The sequence below is a fragment of the Mizuhopecten yessoensis genome, unplaced genomic scaffold (genome assembly GCF_002113885.1).
Source record: "Mizuhopecten yessoensis strain PY_sf001 unplaced genomic scaffold, ASM211388v2 scaffold4121, whole genome shotgun sequence".
In the NCBI taxonomy this organism is placed as follows: Eukaryota; Metazoa; Mollusca; class Bivalvia; order Pectinida; family Pectinidae; genus Mizuhopecten; species Mizuhopecten yessoensis.
This window is the reverse complement of record NW_018405386.1, coordinates 1,425,744-1,447,529: the sequence shown is the minus strand read 5'-3', so window position 1 is coordinate 1,447,529 and position 21,786 is coordinate 1,425,744. Positions and strand designations below refer to the sequence as shown.

General features: G+C 35.9%; 1 protein-coding gene across 2 annotated transcripts in view; it reads left to right on the top strand.

Moving 5' to 3' along the window:
* Positions 1-5,177: 5,177 nt before the first annotated feature.
* Positions 5,178-21,786, top strand: part of LOC110448582 (2-oxoglutarate dehydrogenase, mitochondrial-like) — a 37,773-nt gene continuing 21,164 nt past the window's right edge. The window contains exons 1-4 of one of the 2 annotated variants that reach the window (XM_021494899.1): positions 5,178-5,286; positions 5,410-6,029; positions 12,198-12,380; positions 21,218-21,323. In XM_021494899.1, coding sequence (XP_021350574.1) covers positions 5,778-6,029; positions 12,198-12,380; positions 21,218-21,323 — 541 coding nt within the window. In that variant the 5' untranslated portion in view covers positions 5,178-5,286; positions 5,410-5,777. Of the gene's footprint in view, positions 5,287-5,409; positions 6,030-12,197; positions 12,381-16,196; positions 16,300-21,217; positions 21,324-21,786 lie in introns of both variants that reach the window. The other variant, XM_021494900.1, reaches the window with a different exon arrangement.

Sequence of the window (21,786 nt, the reverse complement as noted above, 5' to 3'; positions counted from 1 at the left end):
ATTCACGAAAACCTTATCATTTACAGATGAAGAGTCATAGAAAGGTTTTCCTATAAACACCGCCCCTGTCTTCCCTTCCCCAACCCCGCCCCCAACTCCTTGAGTATAAATTATAATACTCTCAATATCACTTTTCTTCATATGAAAAGTGGCCTCCGTAGTCCGCTGTATAAGGCCACCATTAAAAACTTTTCTGTTTAGTGTGGCCCGACCAAGAACTTTAGGTTTTGGGAGGTAGGTAGGTCAAAATATTTTGTTTATGTGCGAGAAAAAATATTAACTTTCATCAACTCTAATCGAAAAAGCCGATCGACAAAAGCAATGCGTCCATTTTGTTTAACCGTCTTGACAGTCACATAAGCACTTTAAATAACACTTGACAGATCTTGGTTTCTAAATGGGAACAGTATGGTGTACGTGGATTAAACATAAAAATCAATTTCGGTAAAAAAAATATCAATAAATGTTTCGTAGTCCGGCAGTTTTCCTCGGTCGGACGCGACAGCCAAACATACCTAATCTTCCTTTAGGCCTAGGTAAAGAAAGAAGTAAGCACTCCGATTGTTTACTACAAATACATTAAAACATATTTACAAGTTGATCCATTCTGTCATGCTATTTATTATTTTCTATAGACATAACGACCGTGCCGTATCTGCGTAGAACACATTTGAAAATAACGTTAACACCAGGAAGTTCGAATGTTTGTATACATTTATAATATACTTATATTATACAGGATTTATGGCACACTGGCCTTTTTTTAATTTGCTCTAGTTGAATGCAGATGAGACCAGGAAGTTCGTTTGCATTTCAATAGTTTTTTGTTGTTGTTTTGTTCGGGGGTTTATATCGTCGTAATAGTTAAGGTCAAATGAACAAGGCACACAGGGAGACATCGCCGGGAAGTTATAATAGATAGAAAAGAACCTGTGGATATCCAAAGTGTTCCAATGGGGGCAGTAGATCAATTCTAATTTCTTCGTAGAAGCAGAAGAAGGAAGAAAAACAAGAGGCCCAGAGGGCCTGTATCGCTCACCTGTTTCTTTTGTTTCATGAAACTGACATATAGGTAACTTAAGACCAAATTTGGTAACTAGAACACAAGACATTTTAACATCTCTTAAGCGGTTCTGAAGATATTGTTGATTGAAATTTCAAATTTTAATTTTGAAGCTTTTAACCCACATCGACCTTTGACTCCCGACTTGCACTTAACGTTGACCTTTGACCTCATTACTGTAATTGAGAAAATAATTTGCACTGCTGGTCTACATAACATAATCAAGTATCATGACTCTAGTCCAAATGGTTCTTAAAATATTTTTGTTTGAAATTTTTAACATATTTGACCCCAGTGACCCTGAAGTAGGTCAAGGTCATTTAAATGAGGAAACTTTATAGCACCCCATCTCAGGTACCTACAGGCCAAATATCATGACCCTAGGTTCTCCAGTTCTTCAGAAGAAGCCGTTCAAACGGAAAGGTTGACGGACGACGGACGACGGACGCCGCAGTACGACATAAGCTCACATGGCATGGCCCTTCGGGCCAGGTGAGCTAAAAACCTGATCCTGTCTGGGGCATTTCAACGAAGTCTTCAAATATGGAAATCTGAATAAAAAATCTTATATATAAATAACTGGTACACTTCTAAATGATCTATTCAGTTTCAAAATTATTTTTGTTGTTGTTTTAGTAAAATGAATATTTGTATCTATCTAACCATGCTGATACCACTTGGGATCTTTATATTTTCTCTCTGCTTCTTGAAAACTTTTTTTTTGTTTCCTAGAGCCTTACTTGGCACACCTCACTTTTGGCCTTAGTGTCGAGCGTTCGCCCAAGTGGGGTAGGAAACGGGTTCTGTCCCCAGGCCGGGATATACATGTTCTTAAATATGGTAGTTGTTATGTCCTGCTTAACGTCCAGCATTTAGGGTTATCGCAACCACTGGTTTACCCGTTGTCAGTATGGAATACTGTGCTAGGTTCCTTCGTAATGATATTTCAGTGAGGTAGCACTCTAATATAGGCATCAGATCCACGCTATCGCAAGGCGGCAAATACGCCAACATATCCTGATTCCTGCACACATACACACCCTCACGCATATATTACATGCATGGGGGGCGCGTCCTTCAATGACCTTAACTGTTAACAGGACGCTCAACAAAAGAAAACCAACCAGACCGTGCTTTTTGCAGTGTCAAATTAATTAGAACGACAAGATTCTTTTAACTTAATCCAGTTTTCGTTCTCCTTATTTAGATTGTTTAAACTTGTTTACTCTTAAATATTGTCCCTGTGTTCTCAGTTGCTCACATTACGACACTATTGACTTAATCGCCATCCTTCTGTTAAAGTGATCCGCGATGTTTTGCATTTGAATGAGGTCACATTTATATCATGAATTCTGATTGATTATTGATTTCTGGACAATATCTCGCCTATTTATATACTTATTATCACCAATATTTGAAATATGGAGATATAATGTCAATATTTAGTTGATGTAAAATAAATGTGGAGTCTGTGCGTATTTAATAAGGCAGCAGGCAAGTTGATGCTTGGAGTACATCGGTGGACACAATTCCACGAATTTGTTTGTTTGTCGTCCCTGTTTCTCGCTTCCTTGTTGTACCTCCTATTTCTAAATTATCTTCTATAAACCTTGTTTTTGTTATATGTTTGTTCATACTGAAATTACATACGTAATATATGCAGATTTTATGATATATGACTTTAAAGCCGACATTTTATAGGCATTTTAACACCTCTAAATTGTTAAACTTAAGCGATCCCTATATGAAACTTGACTACATATACTAGGCTGATCTCGTCCAGAAAATTCCTCGTATATCTATATTACGTAACAAGATTCTATTGAAGGTACCCGTCGCGGCGTGAAATAAAAAAAGGTTCTTTGTACCCATGGTAACGTAATTACGGCAATATATACACCAAAGTGTCCTTTCCTTGACGTCTTCTCAAGCACCGTTGAGCCGGTTTAAAAAAAAATGCAGTAAGCTTCCTTGTACAAACCGAGATCAACCAAAAATGCAAACGCCATTTGGTGGATCCAAAGGGGCCTAAAATCGGATGTGTGCTTTATCAAAATTTTGAAATGACAAATGCTGCGACTCATAGTACCCATGATGGTCATGGATGGAAAGGTGTAAAACAATTAACTGTCTTTAATATAACGCCTTTCCAGTCATTTGCATTTTCTGTGTATTCCATGGAGATGATGCAGAGCAAATGTTAATATAATGACAAGGAATACCAACTGAAAAGCAGTTCAATGCTCATTATCCGCGAACAGGAAAGAGAATAGGGTGCTTCCACCGGTTCGAACCCGCGATTCATAGGTTCTTAGTCGGACGCTCTACAACTGAGCTAAAAGGAAATTTCCCTCTAGCTTGAAGCAAGAAGGCGATCGTAATCCTATTTACAATTAAAATCTGCCACACTTTCCTCACCCATCGCTGGGTCCAAAGGGGTCAAATATATTACATGATAAAATGGTATTTCGTCAGACCCAGATAGGCTGTACCTAGTACTCATCATGGATGGAAAGGTACCAAAAGGTGTTTTATCAAAATTGTAAATGTCATGCACCTACCCCTATGCAGTTAACTATAGTTTGGGTTTATTTTGTTAAATTTCGTTACGGCCGGAATAATCAAAACTTGATTTTAACTTTCATTCACTGGATGGGGAAAGCGAATTGTATGATGGGTAAATAAATTAACACTCGGACCTTATCCATACGTTAGGCAGGACAAAAGAAAATTAAAAAAAATACTTTCAGATAAGCTAAAAACATGAAATCTTCGTGGATAGACAGTTCTTCGGGTGCTTTAACAAGATCGTGAATATCATTACAACGGGGTCATCCATTCCCCAGGCAAGACTTATATATATATATAAGGAAATTATATTACACTTTGGGGTATATTTTGCTTTATTTTCATTATAATATTCAGTATACATGTATTTCCAGTAGAAATTTATTCAAAGTTACTTGGAAAGAATATTATGGGATGGCAGTTTGATGGTTATAGAAAGTAAGACTTAACCAATAGTTTAAATGATTATATATAATAGCTTTTTTCTCAATGATCGTAAGGTTCATGAGTTATATGATGTAATTACACAGTGGTTATCAACCTGATGTAACCGGAGATTGGGGAACACATAGGCTTGTCTGTTATCTGACGGTATATATATATGATTTGTGTCGGTCACACCCCAACATCATTTGTCGGACGACGGCGATCCAAAGGTCGTCATATTTGCATTTCAAGTACTATCTTGTTTTGTATGCAGTAATTTCACGTCATTTCGCGCAACACATAACACTAGCAGGTAGCTCAGGTGAGTGTTATAACCCATGTGGGTCTCTGGGTTTCGTTATAATAGATCTCATCAAGAAGTTGCTTGTAGGCCTATATTATGTAATGAGAAGTGTATTATAGGCGACCTTGACGTATATAAAAGATCTTTAATGTATTATGTAACGTATGGCAATGTGATTAGTTTAAAGGGCGTTGCACCGCAGGCTTTATAAAGTCTGTCAGCTTAAAATAAGTAAATGTTTTGAGTAAACTAACACATGTTTTACTCACGATATTACCTCATTCGATTCTCAAAGTAGCCTAGCTAGGTCATGGTGATTCAGGTGAAGATAAGTAGTTTTGCTGTTTATATATATTTGTTCACTTGTTGTGTGTATATATATAGGCCTATAGCAGTTAAACCCAAGTATGGTGAGTAGTAAGAAAATAAAAACAAAAATAGTGCATTGGGTTTTAAACATTATCAGCAGAGATCGAGGGGGGGGGGGGGGGGTATTAACTTCATATGCCAGTAAAAGGGCCGAACTTTTTACCTGACTAATAAAAAGCAATATCAAAGGAAAATGTCAAATACCTTATAAGGTGGTTACAGAGCAGAACCAGTACCAGACATAGAGACGTACATACCGAGAAATATATACGTCTCTGGTCTCTGTACGCACTGCGACGGACTTAGAAATCTATATTCCCAGAAAGTTAAACACAAATACACTCGAACTCGGAACATTATTGTTAAAACTTGCCCTTTTTGAACCCCTACACTCTTCCATACAGTAATGGGGATATCCATTGGAAATCCTTTTTGGAGGGTAACTCCGTTTCATCCAATCAAAACCCGTGTTACAAATTACACGTTCGGTAGTGACGTCATAAGAAATATCTTAACAGCTGGCTGTTCGGTATAAGAAAACATAGCATTTTCCGACGTAAGTATACAATAATTATGCGTTGTTTGTTTTTCTATGCAAAAAGGGTATATTATAAAAGTCATCTGGTACACGCATGTATTTCCCTACCATGTAATAACGCTCAATGTTGTTTACTTACAGGACCGAGAAGTGAACTTTTGCAACAGTCGCCATCTTCTGACTCGACTCCTGAGGACACCTTCATAATATTTCCTGTGAATCACTCCGTGACGGGGAATTTGCAACTAACTACACGAAGATAGACAGAATTATGTCTAATTTATGTGAAAGTTAACCAACCTGGTAGACTTTCTGTTCACTTCGTCGATATTTTCTTAACCGACTTCAATTTCCCAGGGGAGGTCATTAGCACCTTTCTGACAAGGTCAATATAAAAAAGGAGTGTTTATGTGCCGAAACAAGCGGTGTTTGTGAAAAGCCAGGCTGGATCGTCGGATATTTTCAAATCTGTGCCATAATTTGAGACATTTCCACAAAGAAAGGACGTGATGTATCGTGTGAAGACTATATGTTGTGGCCTTGCTAGGCCTGCAACATCTACAAAAGTTCTGCAATATTGTAGGCCATGTTCACAGGCCAAACTATCTTCAAATTCAAAAGACAGTCAAACTAGCCGGGGTCCGACTGCTCGAAAATATGCGACCAAGGCTGCAGCAGAACCATTCCTCAATGGCACATCCTCTGCCTATGTTGAGGAAATGTACAATTCGTGGCTTAAGGATACCAATAGTGTCCATAAGGTATTAAGTGATATGATGTGAAATGTTCTAAATGTTTTATTCCATCGAGTTATGAATTTGGGGTACTGAAAAAGTATATTCTATAGATTTATAAATTCTGTATCCCTAGATCCCTAGTTACTTCGAGCAGTTCTTGATAACTAAGGATACACACAACCAGCTGTTTGGGGGTTTAAAAAAATGTAATTTGCTGGTTTCTCGGAACGCTAGAATAGATTCCAAACCATTTCTTCAATATTAAATTATATTGAACATTGACAAACTATTGTCAGTGAGACTATTGACAAACTATTGTCAGTGATGACAATCTATATTTAGTGTCATATCAGTGACCATAAGATATTGACAGACATTCATGTTTGTATTATTTATTATTTCCATACCATTAATACTAATTGGTATTGGAGTATCAGGTGTATCTAACACTGATGAGTTAAATTTCAATTTGTAACTAGATTTCCCTTGTGTTTTTATGCAACTTGAAATTATCTTTAACCTTAAGTTAAATAAACCTGATAACCAGCCAGCGCAATTTGGGGACCTTTTCTTATAATGTGTACCGAAATCATGTCCAAATAAGTAACGTGACTAGAGTAAAATATTTACAGGTTCATTTAATGCTTTAGGATTTGAGAAACCTAAATAAAAAAAACACCGTACAGATACAGTACAATTAATATGCAATAAACTTTATTCAAATTGGGGCCATCAATTGATGCCTCACAAAAATATGTCCCCCTGGTCCTGCAAACACCCACTTCCATTGAAGTTTTAAAATCGAGATGAGGATTGTTAGAAGGAACCTTAATTTACCTGGTGGCTGTCTGCAATTAAATTATTTTTAGCATGGTGTAAGGTGCTGTACATGCATACAATTTACAAATGATTTTTGAAAAACAACGAAAGTTAGCAATTATATACTTGATTAAAAAGGCTTGCACACACAATGGCAACAGTCTTAAATTGCAGCTTAATTAAAGAATAATATTTTACATATCACTGATGCCAAGTGAGTTAAGTTGATTTGGAAGAACTGTAGTCTTGCCAAAAAAGAATCCGATAGTAAAGTATGTATATGTATATATATATGTGTGTTTTTGGAAAAAGACCAACAGTGTATTTGCCGTAGTCTAAGTTGTACTTTGAACACTATTATGAATGTTGCTTATGTTTGTGCTTACCTACTATAATCTACATGCATGCATCTTGCACATAGGGCCAGGGGAGCCCATCCTTAATCTATGGTTTACACATTTTGATTTTTTTTTTTAATCTCAATTGAAAGCTTTTTAGGTCACCTGAGACAAAGTCTCAAGTGACCTATTGCGATCGCCTTTTGTCCGTCATCGTCCGTCATCGTCCGTCGTGTGTCCGTAAACAATTTACATTTTCGACTTCTCAAAAACCCCTGAACCAATTTCAATGAAATTTTGCAGGAATCTTCCATGGACAAAGGTCAACAAAAAGAGTGGCTGGTTTAGTCCCAAGACCCCAGGGGCCTGAGCGGCGGGGCCAAAAAGAGTAAAATTGACCCAGATATGGTAGAATCAAATACTCTTCATAGATGGAAGGGTCTTAAGGTGCTCTACCAAATTTGTGAATTTCATGACCCTGGGGTCTCACATTTCCCCCTGGGGATGGGGTAAACTTTACTATACTTTATATAGGGAAATCACATTTTGGACCAACATTTGTTTAATTTCCTTTGGAAGTAATTCAATTTAGGTTAGCATTTTCAGTAATAGGTAGCAGTTTGATAGTATGCACATATGAGCACTGACTGACCCAACAGGGCTGATGGATGGGGCCAAAAAGGGTTGAATTGACTGAAATTTCAAAAATCTTCTTCTCAAGACCCAGATATGGTAGAATCAAACACTCTTCATAGATGGAAGGGTCTTAAGGTTTCTGACCCTAGGGTCTCACGTTTACCCCCTGGGGAAGGGGGGGGGGGGGGGCAAACTTTATTATGGTTTATAATGGCAAATGAAGCTTTAAATATTACATGTTAATAACTTGGAATTATAACCTTGAGTTGACAGTTTGATACTTTGAAAATTTTGGGCCCGACCCTACCCTTTTTGTCACTTTGAATAATATTTCTGTTCATGTTAAAAACAAAATCAACTCTCTGTATAAATATATCCGGTGACTGTTAAGGCCCATGGGCCTCTTGTTAACTTGCACTGTCAGTTTTAAGTCACCAAAGCAAATTTTGAGAGCTTATTGTTTTACTGTTTTTCTTCTTCTTTCCCCTTCTTTCTCTGCGATTTCTCAATGATTACGAGACAGATTTAAATAAATGAAACTTGGCATGAGTATTGGTGGGCATGCCTAGATGTGCACAATGCCCTTTTTTTGTCCACTGCACTTGCCACATTTATATATTCACCATTGAGAACATTCTGTATCTAGACTACTGTATCTAAGCATGTTAGTTCATATAAGTAGCCATATATATTTATACCATGAATACTAATAGATTTAATTAATTCACTGACTTTCGCCAGGTTTCTGACAGAGCTCCATGACTAAATTTGATAAAATCGCTAACCTTCTGATTATGACAGACCCATGAATATTCAATAAATTTGATTAAACCACTGACCTTCCCTAGTGTTCTGGCAGAGCCAGGGGTACTGACCAGACATTTTATTCATGTATATTGACCACTGACTTGCCCTGTATGATAAGTAATAACTAGATGTATATCATAAAAGCCTCAAATATGTATTGGCTGAAGGAAAATATAGAAACAATTGTTTTCACGATTTGTTCCTTAATTATGTAACAGAGGTCATTGTTTTTACAATTCCGTGGCTAGACATTGAGTCGGACCTCTGGCTTACTGGTCTGACATGCGCTTTACCAAATCAGGATTTCAATTGTCCCAGTCCGAAACGTTGATAATGATATAATGATACTATAACTAATTTGAAAAATTTGCCTGTCAAAATTGATATAAAATAGTAATGTTATATAGTGGAAAGTTCCCTGTCAAAATAGGTCCCTTTCAGAAAACTGCCTGTCAAAAAGACAGGTGGATGCCCGGGTGGCTGGCTAATAGCCTGTACCAAATGAGCTAAAGAAAAATTCTCCTTAGCTAAATAAGTAGTGACTTAGTAGAAACGTCTAGTATTTTACCAGGATAACATACATTATTGTACTCAACTTCCAGGAAAGAACTAGTAGTCCTGAGTGTTAGAGCCAGGCGAAGTATTTCTGTCAATATTTCATGGATCTATATGTGGGCATCAATGTAGCCAGGGATCAATAGGGGGTTGAATCAGGGGCCTCTGGTTTACTAGTATGGTTTACCAAATGAGCTAAAGAGCAATTTTTCCTTAATACACAGTTGATAGGAAGTGGCTGAAATTTTACCGGGATGAGAATTGTAGATTTGAAACAAACAAAAAAGTAATAATATTTCCAATCATACTTCAGCAAGTCAAAATGCTTAAAACCTTAGCCTGTATAATCTCCTCGTGGTCACAGATATATTGTAACCTTATGGAACTATGTACACATTTAATCTGTTGACAGCTTTATCAGTCATAGCCTATAGATAACTATGAATGCGTAACTGTAAGTGGGGGACAGGGATGGCCAGGGTCGACCCTTTCACCACTGGAACACAATAGACTCATCCAGATAAATGTATGGTAGAGTCCACTAAAGTTTCCTTGGGGTGAAAACGGCCTCATTTTTAAAATTGAACACATTTGACCAATTAAATGGAAACACAGCAAAACCTCCCCACAAAGTTAAAGCTATATTTTTTTTAGATTTGCTCAAGTGACCTATTCTAATCGCTTTCCGTCCGTCGTTGTGCGTCTTGCGTTAACTTTTCATTTTCAACTTCTTCTCGAGAACCAGGGGATGGAATTTTTTCAAACTTGGTCAGAATCATCCTTAGTAGATGAGGCTACAAAATTGTAAAATTGGGATTCCTACCCCAACCCCTGGGACCAGGGTGGGGCCCCAAAGGGAAATTAACCAATAATTCAAAAATCTTCTTCTCCAGACTCGGAGGTACTACAGTCATTTTCTCTGCATAGAAAGAAAGGTCATCAGGGGCTTTATTTAAATTGTAAATTTCAGGACCCCTGAGCTATCTGTACTCTCTTTGGGAGGGGGTAAAGTTTACTATAGTTTATATAGGGAAATAACACTTTTGGGTATATTTTTTCGATTTTCAGCAGAAAATTACTCAAACTAAGTCAGAATCATCTTTGGTGAATGAGGGTATTACATGGTAAAATTGGGATTCCTGCCCCATACCCAGGGTCTAGGGTTGGGCCCCAAAGGGAACAGTCACCAATATTTTAAAATTCTTATCCTTTGATGACATGACATTAGTATTGTATTTCACTTAGTTTACATGCTGATTTCCACATCACATCTAAACAATAAAATAAAGCTACCAGTACCTATGATATAACTCAGGTGACCGCTAAGGCCCTTGGGCCTCTTGTTATAATTATGAGACCAAATGATGACATTGAGCAAAGTTTGGCCTATAACAGGTTAACACTAGCTAGAAGTTAAAACCACCCTATGGGTGCTAAACACTAGCAAATCTTAAATTCTTGGATTTCTTTTACATAGTGGAAGTCAAAAGGTTAAATACTTAATTTATTTTTTTATATTTTGGCCTGAACTTTTCTTCTGCATTATGACGATGCTCTCAAACTCATTTATTCAAAAGCAAATATTTGATTATAGATAAAGAGGATTCTTAATACTGTCAGTCAATTTTAAATGTTGACACAGGCCTGATAAACAAACATATTTGTGGCCAAACCGGATGTCAAATGGGCTGATAAAACACTTGTTTATCAACAATGCTGATTAATCCTGAGTTTAAGATGATATGAGGCTGAACGGACCATAGCTTTTTACCCCCGTCCCAAAACTTTTTGATGAAAAAAAAAATGAAAAAAACCGCTGATTTTCGAATTTTAGAAGGTTCCTTGCCTTTCAAAATGGCTTTGAGTTTCACGTTGGCACTAAATGTAAGCATATAGAGCACAATTTGCCTCCAAATGGAACTTGTTGATGTCATTCTTTGTTTAACATACAATACTATAATCATAATCACATGACCACACGGTACACAAAAATATACAAAAAAAAAATCAAACAAATCGACCTACCTGCCCTTGTTTTTTTTGCCCATGCAACCCTAAACACAATTTTTTTTTGGTCTGATATGACAAAAAATAATCTCCCTTCAATTTAAAATTTTCTTCGCGCTATCATCACCCTTAAATTGAGAGAAATTGGTGTCATTCATGAACTGATATTATTCTCTTCTTGAAGCTGAAACTTATTGTCAAGTGCAGTTTTCAGCAAGCTATCATGATACAGGGTCACTTACGAATACATGTAGCTACTAGCTATGGACATTTTACCAATCACATAAAGCTCTTTATATCTATCTATCCATGTGTCCACAACTAGTGTAAACGTATTAGACACTAATTTTGTCAGCGTACATACATAATGTATGATGGCAGCGTCAACAGCTATAGTATAAGGTCTTATGATGAGTGACGATCACAACAGCTAAGGTCACATGATGACATCGTCCACAGCGATAACGTCATGACTCACACATTATGATGACAGTGTGCAGCTTATTAAGGTCATAATTAGATGACAGCGTGGTACAGGTGATAGGGTTACTCAACAGTCAGCGCAATGAAATATCAGAACTTAGTCATAAGACCATGATACTGCATGTTAAATTTGGTCACATTGTTATAGCAGCAGGCTATGTAGAGGCTTCTTGACAAACACTGCCAAAAGAAAATAAATAATATGGAATGGGAAAATACTGATACCTTATTTAGCATTGGATAGGGCAAAAGCTCATATTTAAGCAATCCATTGTCGCCTTTAACTCTTTCACCCCTTAAAACAAATTTGAACTCTTCCAGTTCAAAGGTTGGAATAGTTCATTATGAAATTTCAGGGTTGAATGAGTTGAGATCTAAAAGGTACAGAAGAAAATTAATCGTGGTTCTGGGTCTTCACTTACAAATTGCTACAAATAATCTTTTACAGTCCCAGAATCTGCTGTGTTGGCACTTTTGACTTCAAAAAATATATTAATTACAAACCGTGGATATGATTTAATAAAATTTCTATTTTTCTTCAATACAGTCTTGGGACTCCCATTTCAAAATGGTCTCACAAGGTGCCCAGCCAGGAGAGGCCTATGCCCGCCCCCCTTCCCTTGGCGGAAGCATGATTCCTGTTGGGGCCACAGGCATGCAGCCAGGGGCTGTGGGGGAGAAAGAAATCACTGATCATTTATCCGTCCAGGCCCTTATAAGGGCATATCAGGTGTGTATATTTTGCTACATTTTATTCACTTTTCTGAAAATATTCTAATTACAATAAATAAGACATGTTAAATCACTTATATAAGAAATGTAAATTTTCTAATTTTGTACGGCATTGTCAATGAGTAAGTTTAAAAAAATAGTCACTTTATTAAACCTACTTTAGGAAAGTGGTAATTACATAATAATTGAATGAACTTGACAATTTATGATAATTCATACAAACTGATGCAAAAGTTATGATTCCCAAACAGAATTATTTTATGATTACATGATCTTCAATCTCCCTGTTTATATTACCTTGTGATATTTGTATTGACATTGTATGTTCTATTTGTTGACATTAATGAAAGTCTCCTTTTCAGCATTGATCCCATATATATTTTATATATTATATCAAACATCATCAAAACATCCTTCCTAAAATGTTGAGGAGTTGTTTGTAATGTGTTCTGTCCTCTGTCTGTAATACCTGTATAATGCGTGGGCCATATGCTGCATTAATAAAGTTCAAGTGGTCAGTAATATTTGAGAAATTAAATGTAGATTTACTGCCCTGTCCATAACAAGACCAACTAATGAAGGTACATGTACTAGAACTAAAATAACCCATAGTGTGATTCAGTGTTTCTCATAATTTCATCATTTACTATACATAGATATTTCCTACTACATGTATATACTTGTCTCTTCATAAAAAATTATGCGGGCATACAGCCTTTCCCTAGAACTGTCGATTTTCCCAGTGTCAATGCATATTTCACATTCCGAAAATAAAGCAATGCAAATGGGCCTATCCCTGTCTGATTTTATTGACAATTGAGTGGAGAAATTCTCTGTGCCTCAGAAATTCCTTTAAGGATAAGTTATTACCAGGTAGTGTGTATGTACCAGTGCAGCGTGACTTACTATATACAGCAATGTACGTCCGTCTTGTACTAAAAAGTTGTTCTGAATGGATGAAGATCAAGAATGTATATCTCTTAAAACACTGAACACATGCATCACCATGATTCTGGGTGTCATTTACCATTTCAGTTTCCTTATTCCAAGGTCAAGGTCACTAGTGGAGATTGATATCATATATAAAATGTGATGTTTTCATTTTTGATGACCACAATTAGGTATAGCTGATGAAGATGTCTATAGACTCTCTCGATACTAGTATTACCACTGGTATTATATTAAACAGGTGCTACTTATTGGTTCCTAACCCCTAGGTCAAGGTCATTAATATAGGTCAACAATCATGCTGTTGTTCTTGTCCTGACCTTTATATTTCCTATGTGCAAGTCCAAAGTCACTTAAAAATTTGGGGTCAAAGGTCAGATAAGCTGTTTTTTGTTTCTTGTTCTGCCCTTTACTTCTGTATGGTTGAAGACAAGCATCATATTTGTGTGACATTATATGTTGTTTTGTAACAATTTTTTTCTGATAAGGTCTTCAAACTTTTGAATTCATCCAGCTGGACTAATGTGTTTACAGAAATTTGATCTTCGGGAGTGGCTGTGATTGCTTCACTTTTCGATGCAAGTTTTGATATCTCCTTGTGATTTAAACTGTCACACATACACCTTGATCAACACACCTGCTAATCCATGGGTACTATGCTAGGCCAGTTTGTGTCAGTCACACACAGGTGAATGATCTACCCTTTATAGCCAAGCCATAGGTACGCACCCTAGGTATGTGTCTGTCAATTACATCAGCGACACCGAGCTAGCCTAAGTCCTACATTTATGTTCACTACACAGGTATGTGTCTGTCAAAACACATCAGTGATACCTTCCCTATTAGCTATGTCCTAGGTATACCACCTACGTTTGAATCTGTCACATAGACTATTGGCCTACATTATATGGTACATGTACATGTAGCCATGTCCTAGGTATACCACCTAAGTTTGAATCTGTCACACACACTATTGGCCTACATTATATGGTACATGTACATGTAGCCATGTCTTAGGTACACCACCTAAGTTTGAATCTGTCACACACACTATTGGCCTACATTATATGGTACATGAAGCCATGTCTTAGGTACACTGACAGGGTTTGGCCATTGTCCTCACCTGACTTTTCACATGTTTACATGTTTTCCTGCTTGATACACCTACGGTACCCAAATAGTTCCTGGATTCTGTAGATTAAATCAACAATTGGGCGGGATGATAAACAAAATGTATGTAAATACATTGCTGGAATATACATATATTTATAATGCTGTATAAACATTTTCATGGTTGTGTGGTGTTGACCTTGTTTACACAGTCTGTTGTTACAGAGACTGTCATGTTGATACTCTTGGTTATTATGTTTATTCGGTCAAATTTAACTCTTGTCCTCATTTTGAATGAAAATAGCCCAGTGTCAGGCTGAATGTAGAATTTGATAGCTATCTGTAGACACAGGTATGTTAATAGCATTAGATTTGCATTCCATAGGATATAACTTACAAGGATGAGGCAAAATAGGTTTAATTTTTTAACATCAATTGCTTCAGTAGTGGTATAAGAATTCTAATATATGGTCTGAACTTCTGAAGCATTTTTGGTCCAAGGGAACTCAATGTCATATATATAAGGGCCCAGTAGGGGGAAATAATGGCAACTATTTAAAAGCCTACTCCTCCAGTACAAATGACCGAGTTTTAACATAGTTTATTATTATTATTACAAAAATAATAACATAACATAAATTTATTTGTCCATCCTGGGGGGTTGGGCCAGTGGCGGCAAAACGGTAGCGCCAAAGGAGGAAAGGGGCAGATCTTTGAAAGACTACTCCCTCAGTATCTGTAAACAGATTTTAACCTAAGGATCTACGGGCTTGGTGAACCTTGAGACAGATGGGTGGGGCCCAGTAGATGAAATGTTTAGTAAATTTTGTCCGGTTCTTGCCCTGTATTGATTTCGCTCTTAATATACTTGCATCATATTCAACATGAAATATTATACAAGTAAAAAGCAGGTAATCTATTCTAACCCATGGGCCTGAGTTTAAAGCTTCCTTCCTGTATAAAGGTATGCAGTTAACATGTTGCAGCTATTCATAACTAAAACTAGAAAAATTGAAATCATATTAATTTTTAATAGTAAAAATTATCTCTATTGAAGACGGAATATCATAGGTGTCAATTATATCTAAAAACGGAAGAAGGGAGACACTTTGTTAAGGCTTCTGTAATATGCAGTGATTTATATTGTTTCCAAAGGTAGGTTGCAATATTTTGGATTGTTCCTGATGCTTTAATGTGAATTACAAATGTGCATATTTCATTACTTTCAACATTCTTGTCACTTAAAATTTCCTATAAATTGCAAAACAAGCAATCATTCTGTGTATTATTTTAATTTTGTCCAAGTGTGTCTGATTTGTTTTGTAGAAACCTTTGTTGTGTGTATTTTGTACATTCCACTTCCTTTTGTTTCACTTGGCTCCTATTTCCTAACAAAAAATAAAATTTCAACTAACAAAATAAATTTCCAAAAATAATTATTTTAAATAACTTTTCCAACGTCAATTTAATATTTACAATTATACATCATGAAGAAAACAAAAAAGAAAATATAACATTAAATTTTGTTTTCGTTACAGTATTTAAAGAAATGAAGAAATGATACAATCTACTGAAAGATTTATCAAACGTATTCAATGCATAGGTTTTTAGAAATATAAAATATACCTTTGAAAGAAAACTAAATATGACCAATTTTTCCTGAAGTCATTTAAGAAACAAGAGCCTTTTGACCTATGTAAATGTATATAATGAATTGTTATTGACCTTTGAACCCTATCGACATGTGACCTTGCAGACAAGAGGCCATAATGTCGCATCCCTGGACCCCTTGGGGATTGCGGCTGCTGACCTAGATACAGAAACCCCGTATGAGTTGATTCCGACTAACTATGGATTAGGTGGGTAACAGGATGTTTAGATATAGAATTGGTCCTCGCCATAAAAATAATTAAATTTAACCTTGTGCAAATCAGCTTCTTTTTTTTGTAGTTGAATCAAAATAAAATCTCATTTTAGAAAATATAGTTATAATTTAATGAAGAGCATCAGGCACTTTAAGAGGTACAGAATTTGTCTACTTGTCTTGATCCGACTGCACATTTAAAAAATCTTTTTGTTACATATTTTTTCAGAAAAATATACAAGCGTTTTGAAAGTATGGTATCTATTAATACCAGGTTCACTGTAAATAAAACTGTGAAAAGTCAGACAGAAAAGTATGATATCTATTAATACCAGGTTCACTGTAAATAAAACTGAAAAGTCACCGAAAAGTTGCTGACAATTGTGTTTTTCATCTCCACATTGTTTACATTTTGATAAAGTTGTATGTACCTCGGGGCAGTGCCTGAATGAACTTTGGTGACATCACATGTTCAATTTTTTTTCCCAAGATCATGTTATAAAAAAATTGTCTCAGATTTCACATAATTTTATATGCAACTGGTTTAGTTGTGATATAAGTTTTAAAATTGAATAAGTATTAAAGTATTATCTTGGGGACAGGGGTAGGAGGGTGTATGATTTTATTTCACCTATGCAACTTATACCAGAATACATGTGTATATATTACATTGATTGTAAAGCATGTGGGCTTAAACGTTACATGGAGTTGTTGACTTGTAATAATTTCAGAAGTATATTGCTTGTAAACTACAATAGTTTCACAATGTGTTGAAGTTCGAGAATGTGTTGTTGATGAAACACGAGTAGTTCAGAAAAGTGTTGTTGGAGTTCTGGAGTGTGTCGTTTATGAACCCGGTTCTAGTAGTCACGGAATGTGTTCAAGTAGACTAGTTTATCGTTGGTTCGTTCAGGGGTGTAAAAATCCACCAGCCGAATAAAACTACACTTCACCAATATTGTAGTATCGAACTGGTACAATTTATACAAGTACTAGCCCACTGATGTATACATTTAGCTTATTACATTGAGCCAGTACTTGAGAGTTGATTTTTACACCCCTGTAATGTTAATTTGCATTCACCAGTTCAGAGAAGAAGTTTTGTTATTAAGTTTTTGCATGCTTTAGTTATTAAAACTAAGCTGTATGGGTATCATTAAATTCAAAAGACTATACATTGTATTTTGACGTCACTCGTACACAATCATTATTGTATTTAGTTGCTAAAAGATTTCTGTGGACAAACTGTGCTACTGGTGTCACGATTTATTTTGAAGTATTTCTGAAATTTTTAGCTCATCTTCCCTTTCTCTGTAGGTAGCCTTCAATATTTTGTTATATTTTTTCTTCTTTAAAAGGATAGTCTTTCCATTTTGAGTGATTGAAACAGATCCATGGCTAGCCATACATGGCAGCCCTTTTTAATTGTGTGTTTTCTGCCAGGAACATAATTAAAATATGTTCTGTATTTGAATATATTTGGTTTATAGCATCGGTGTTGATATAGTTCCACATTCACAGATGTTGTTATTCCGTCTTTGCGTCATGCAGAGTTATCTTCTCTTGTGAGCAGGTATTGATTGTTACGTCATTTGTTTGTGTGAGAAAAATATGTTGTTTTCTCACAAATGTATGACGTTACTCTCACAAACAAATGACTTAACAATCAATACCTGCTCACAAGAGCAGATAACTCTGCAATTTGAAAAGACGGAATACTATACTGTAAAAAATATGCTTGGAAAGTGTTCTGATAGCGGGTATGTAATGATATGTACAGTATGTCACTGGGAGTGTAAGATAATATGAGCGGGAAACCCAATGTTGTATGGAAGTGTTTGTTTAAATTGTATCATAAGAACAGCTAATGTTTGTTTTCAATAAGTCATCATTACCCTGTCATAACCATGATGTCAAAATTGCACCATGATATTCACATTACTTCAAAGTTTAGTGGTTGATGTCGGAGTCGACATATAAACAGAGTAATATGGAGTGTCTTGTCCCCTGTAATCTACCTATACAGTCTATGGGATTCTATGTGCTTCATTTGGTGTTGGGTTTTTTTGTGGTTTTTTTGAGTTTTGGATGAAATAAATATTCATCAAATCTTTCACAATTCTTACCACATTTTCTTGCACTCCTCATGTCATCTTCAAGAAAACACCAGCAATTAATTATAAATTGTATTATATTGATAATGTCTACTTTCTACAACTTATCAAAATTAGTGCAAAATGTCTACAATTATAAAATACGTGGACCGTTGCTTTTGAACACATTTTTATGTTAGTCAGATATCAATTTAATTCAATAAAAGTCTGATTTTTCCCCGAGTAGTTTAATTTGGCAAGTAGCATGATGTACGAATTGTGAAAATTGGTTGGATGTTTCATTCACAAACTTGGAAAATCATGAAACCAAATCAACTATTGGTAATAGGTTCTAGTAGTATATCTTTCACAGCTACTCTGGTATTAGTATAATATAGTATACTCTGTATATTAATCTACTACAGCTAAACATTACAAACCAATCTTCCTTCTTCTACGCCTAGTTTCAGGAACCATGTAGATCTTAAATCTTCACCTTCTCCAAGATCACACAGTTTTTGGTACTTTCGGAAACCTCAAGTTGGTTTTCATGATAAAAGTGTAACGAAACTGAATATGTTTAATCTTGTTCTGTTCAAAATAATTAATTATAGAGGTTGTGAACAAGATTATGCAAATGTTATTTTTGATGGTTGATTTAAAATTTGAATAAGATAACGTATATAAGTTTGTATTATTTCATACATTTTCATATTTTTTTATTGTCCTTCGTCTAATAGATTTTTTTTTTTTTAACGCAAAATATAAAATCACAAGAACTGTACCAAAAATAGTGTTGTCGAGAGAAACTAATTATAGACTAATCATAGAAAGCGTATTAGTTTACGGTATGGTACAATGTAAATAAACAACTCGTCATAGAATATGGGTGAGGTATTTCTCTGACCTAATGTAAATTCTGTTGCCCTAGCTGCCCAATATTTCTCGAGACAATAATACAGATTTCAGTGGCACTTGTACTGCATCATGAAGTCACAGATATTAATGAACCAGGTACCGGTGTATGCCGGTAGTTTCTCACTTTTTGCCACTCTCAATGTAATGAAAATCGTACGTTTGTTTGTGTCGTGAGTTTCAGTGTCTAGGTTCATGAAATTATTTTATGACCCCAAACACTTCACTGGAGTCTTGTTTGTGACTACATGTATATATATGTTGTGAACTTAATATCACCAGCGTTAATAGCACATATCATCACAAACAGCTTGCCACACTTTCTTAAGAAAACCTATTAAGTATGCAAAAAAATTAGATGTCTTTCCTGGTTCATGGGTCTCTTAGTCTTTTTATCCCTAGTTATTACCGTCTGCTGTAGGCGGATTTGGATATCACTTTCCAAAACTTTCCACATAGATCCAGGGTGCTAAACCAGGTGTACATTTAATGTAAACTTTTGTAGCAGGATGTTTACATTTTCTTTTAACTTTCCTTGCAAATAGATTAAAAAAAATTTGATTTCTAGTATGATGTTATAAAATTTCTCGCCTTCAAATACAATTTTAATTATTTGAATTTGTTCAATTTAAAAAAAAGTCCCCTGTATTGAAGTTGAATAGTTTGATTTTAAACTTGAATCTGTAATACAATTAGTTACTAGAAATCGTTTTAATGGTACAGTGTATGAGGTTTTCTATCTAACATTGAATTTATGCCCACGTCATACCAATAACCTTTTAATTACTACTTGTAAACTTACAAGTTTCTCATGGAAATTTTTAAGTGCAGACCTGTTTTAGGACTTTTTCAGTCACATTTCATATGTTTCCAATTTTAGTTACACTATTGAGCTGCGATCTGTTCTATCAGATCAATTGGTATGGCCAATAGATTGATCATTTATTAGATTAAAAAACTGGTCATCAATATCATGCACTCCCACTCTTGTCCATAGATAATGAACAACTTAAACACCTAATTATTTAACCATCTTGACTGAAAACAGTAGGCTTCTTTTAGATGATGACGTTTTCCATAGGGTTACCTGGCAAGATGCTGATACCTATTTGTTCAGCTGGGTAGACTGACACAATCTTGAATCCCTCCTCATGATCAGTGGTTAAACTACTGGTGCCAATAAACTGATACTTACTGACCAGTATCTGTCCTTGGCAAGCTGTCCTGATTCTAACAATGCAACGGACCACTCTAAACTGACCGTTCCTGCTCCCAGTCAGCAGTCCTATGTAGAGGGTTATTAAAAAAAAACATACAGTGATTCTTACCGCTGATAACTGACTATTGTCTGAAATGTCTTTGATGTCTACTGATCAACATTCATCCCTTAAGAAGTAGAAAACTAGATCTTAACTGTCTGGAACTAACTCGGTAGAGTGGCCAACCATCATATCCTTATGTGTTCTAAACCAATTCTTCTTCTTTGTTGCTGTAAGTGTCCTGCATCAATACTGCTAACTGTCCAAAGAATGACCAACATCTTTTAACTATCCTAAACCAATTCTGCTAAACTACCAAAGAATGACCAATAGCTATCTTTAACTGTCTAGAACCAATCCTTCTAAACTGTTCTGTCCAGAAACAATTATACAATGACCAAACATATATCTTTTAACTGTGCTGAATCACTTTTGCCAACTGACCATTATTAAATGAGTGGCCAACAACAGCCTGACTATTCAGGCAACGGATCGCATCGCTGCAGAAGAGACCCATCGCCATGACAACATGCCTTCATTTGATTGGCTGGATAGCCCGGTTCACACACATCAGGGGGAGAGAGAGATTCTTGGTGTCGACAACCAAAATATCCAGTTTATAGTTGATGGACACTTTTGCTTTTAGATTCGAGGCCACCATTCAGCAGACTTAGATCCCCTGGGAATCAGCCAGGCTACAATTAACCCAGATGGCCTGAACACAGACCTATCTTACTCTCATTATAACTTCGGTAAGACTTTCGCTCACACCTACTCCACGAACAGGGTGACTTTGTCGGCGACAAGGGCAAGCTTCTTCTTTTCATTAACTACACAATCTTTAGTTCATTTTGGTGCTTATTTTCTCACACTTGCTTATTCTGTATAATCGCTTTGAGGTGCTGTGATTTGGTGCTTTCTAACTTGAACTCAGTAGTAGTGCATGTTGGGGTCGGCAGGCTGCTATTTGCTACACTTAAGGTATATGGGGCTTTTCATTCTGGTAATTTGGTTGATGCTCATGATCAAATGAATTTGCATGTAAAAACTATGACTTGGATGGAAGGGCTCATCTTATACTATGCGTCACCTTATTTCATGTATTGATTGATGTTTTTCTTGAATATTATTTATCGAAATAGTTTTGTACCTCATGATGTAATGATTGTACCAAAAAGAGAGAAAAAAGAATGACACAGTTGTAAGATCGTAATT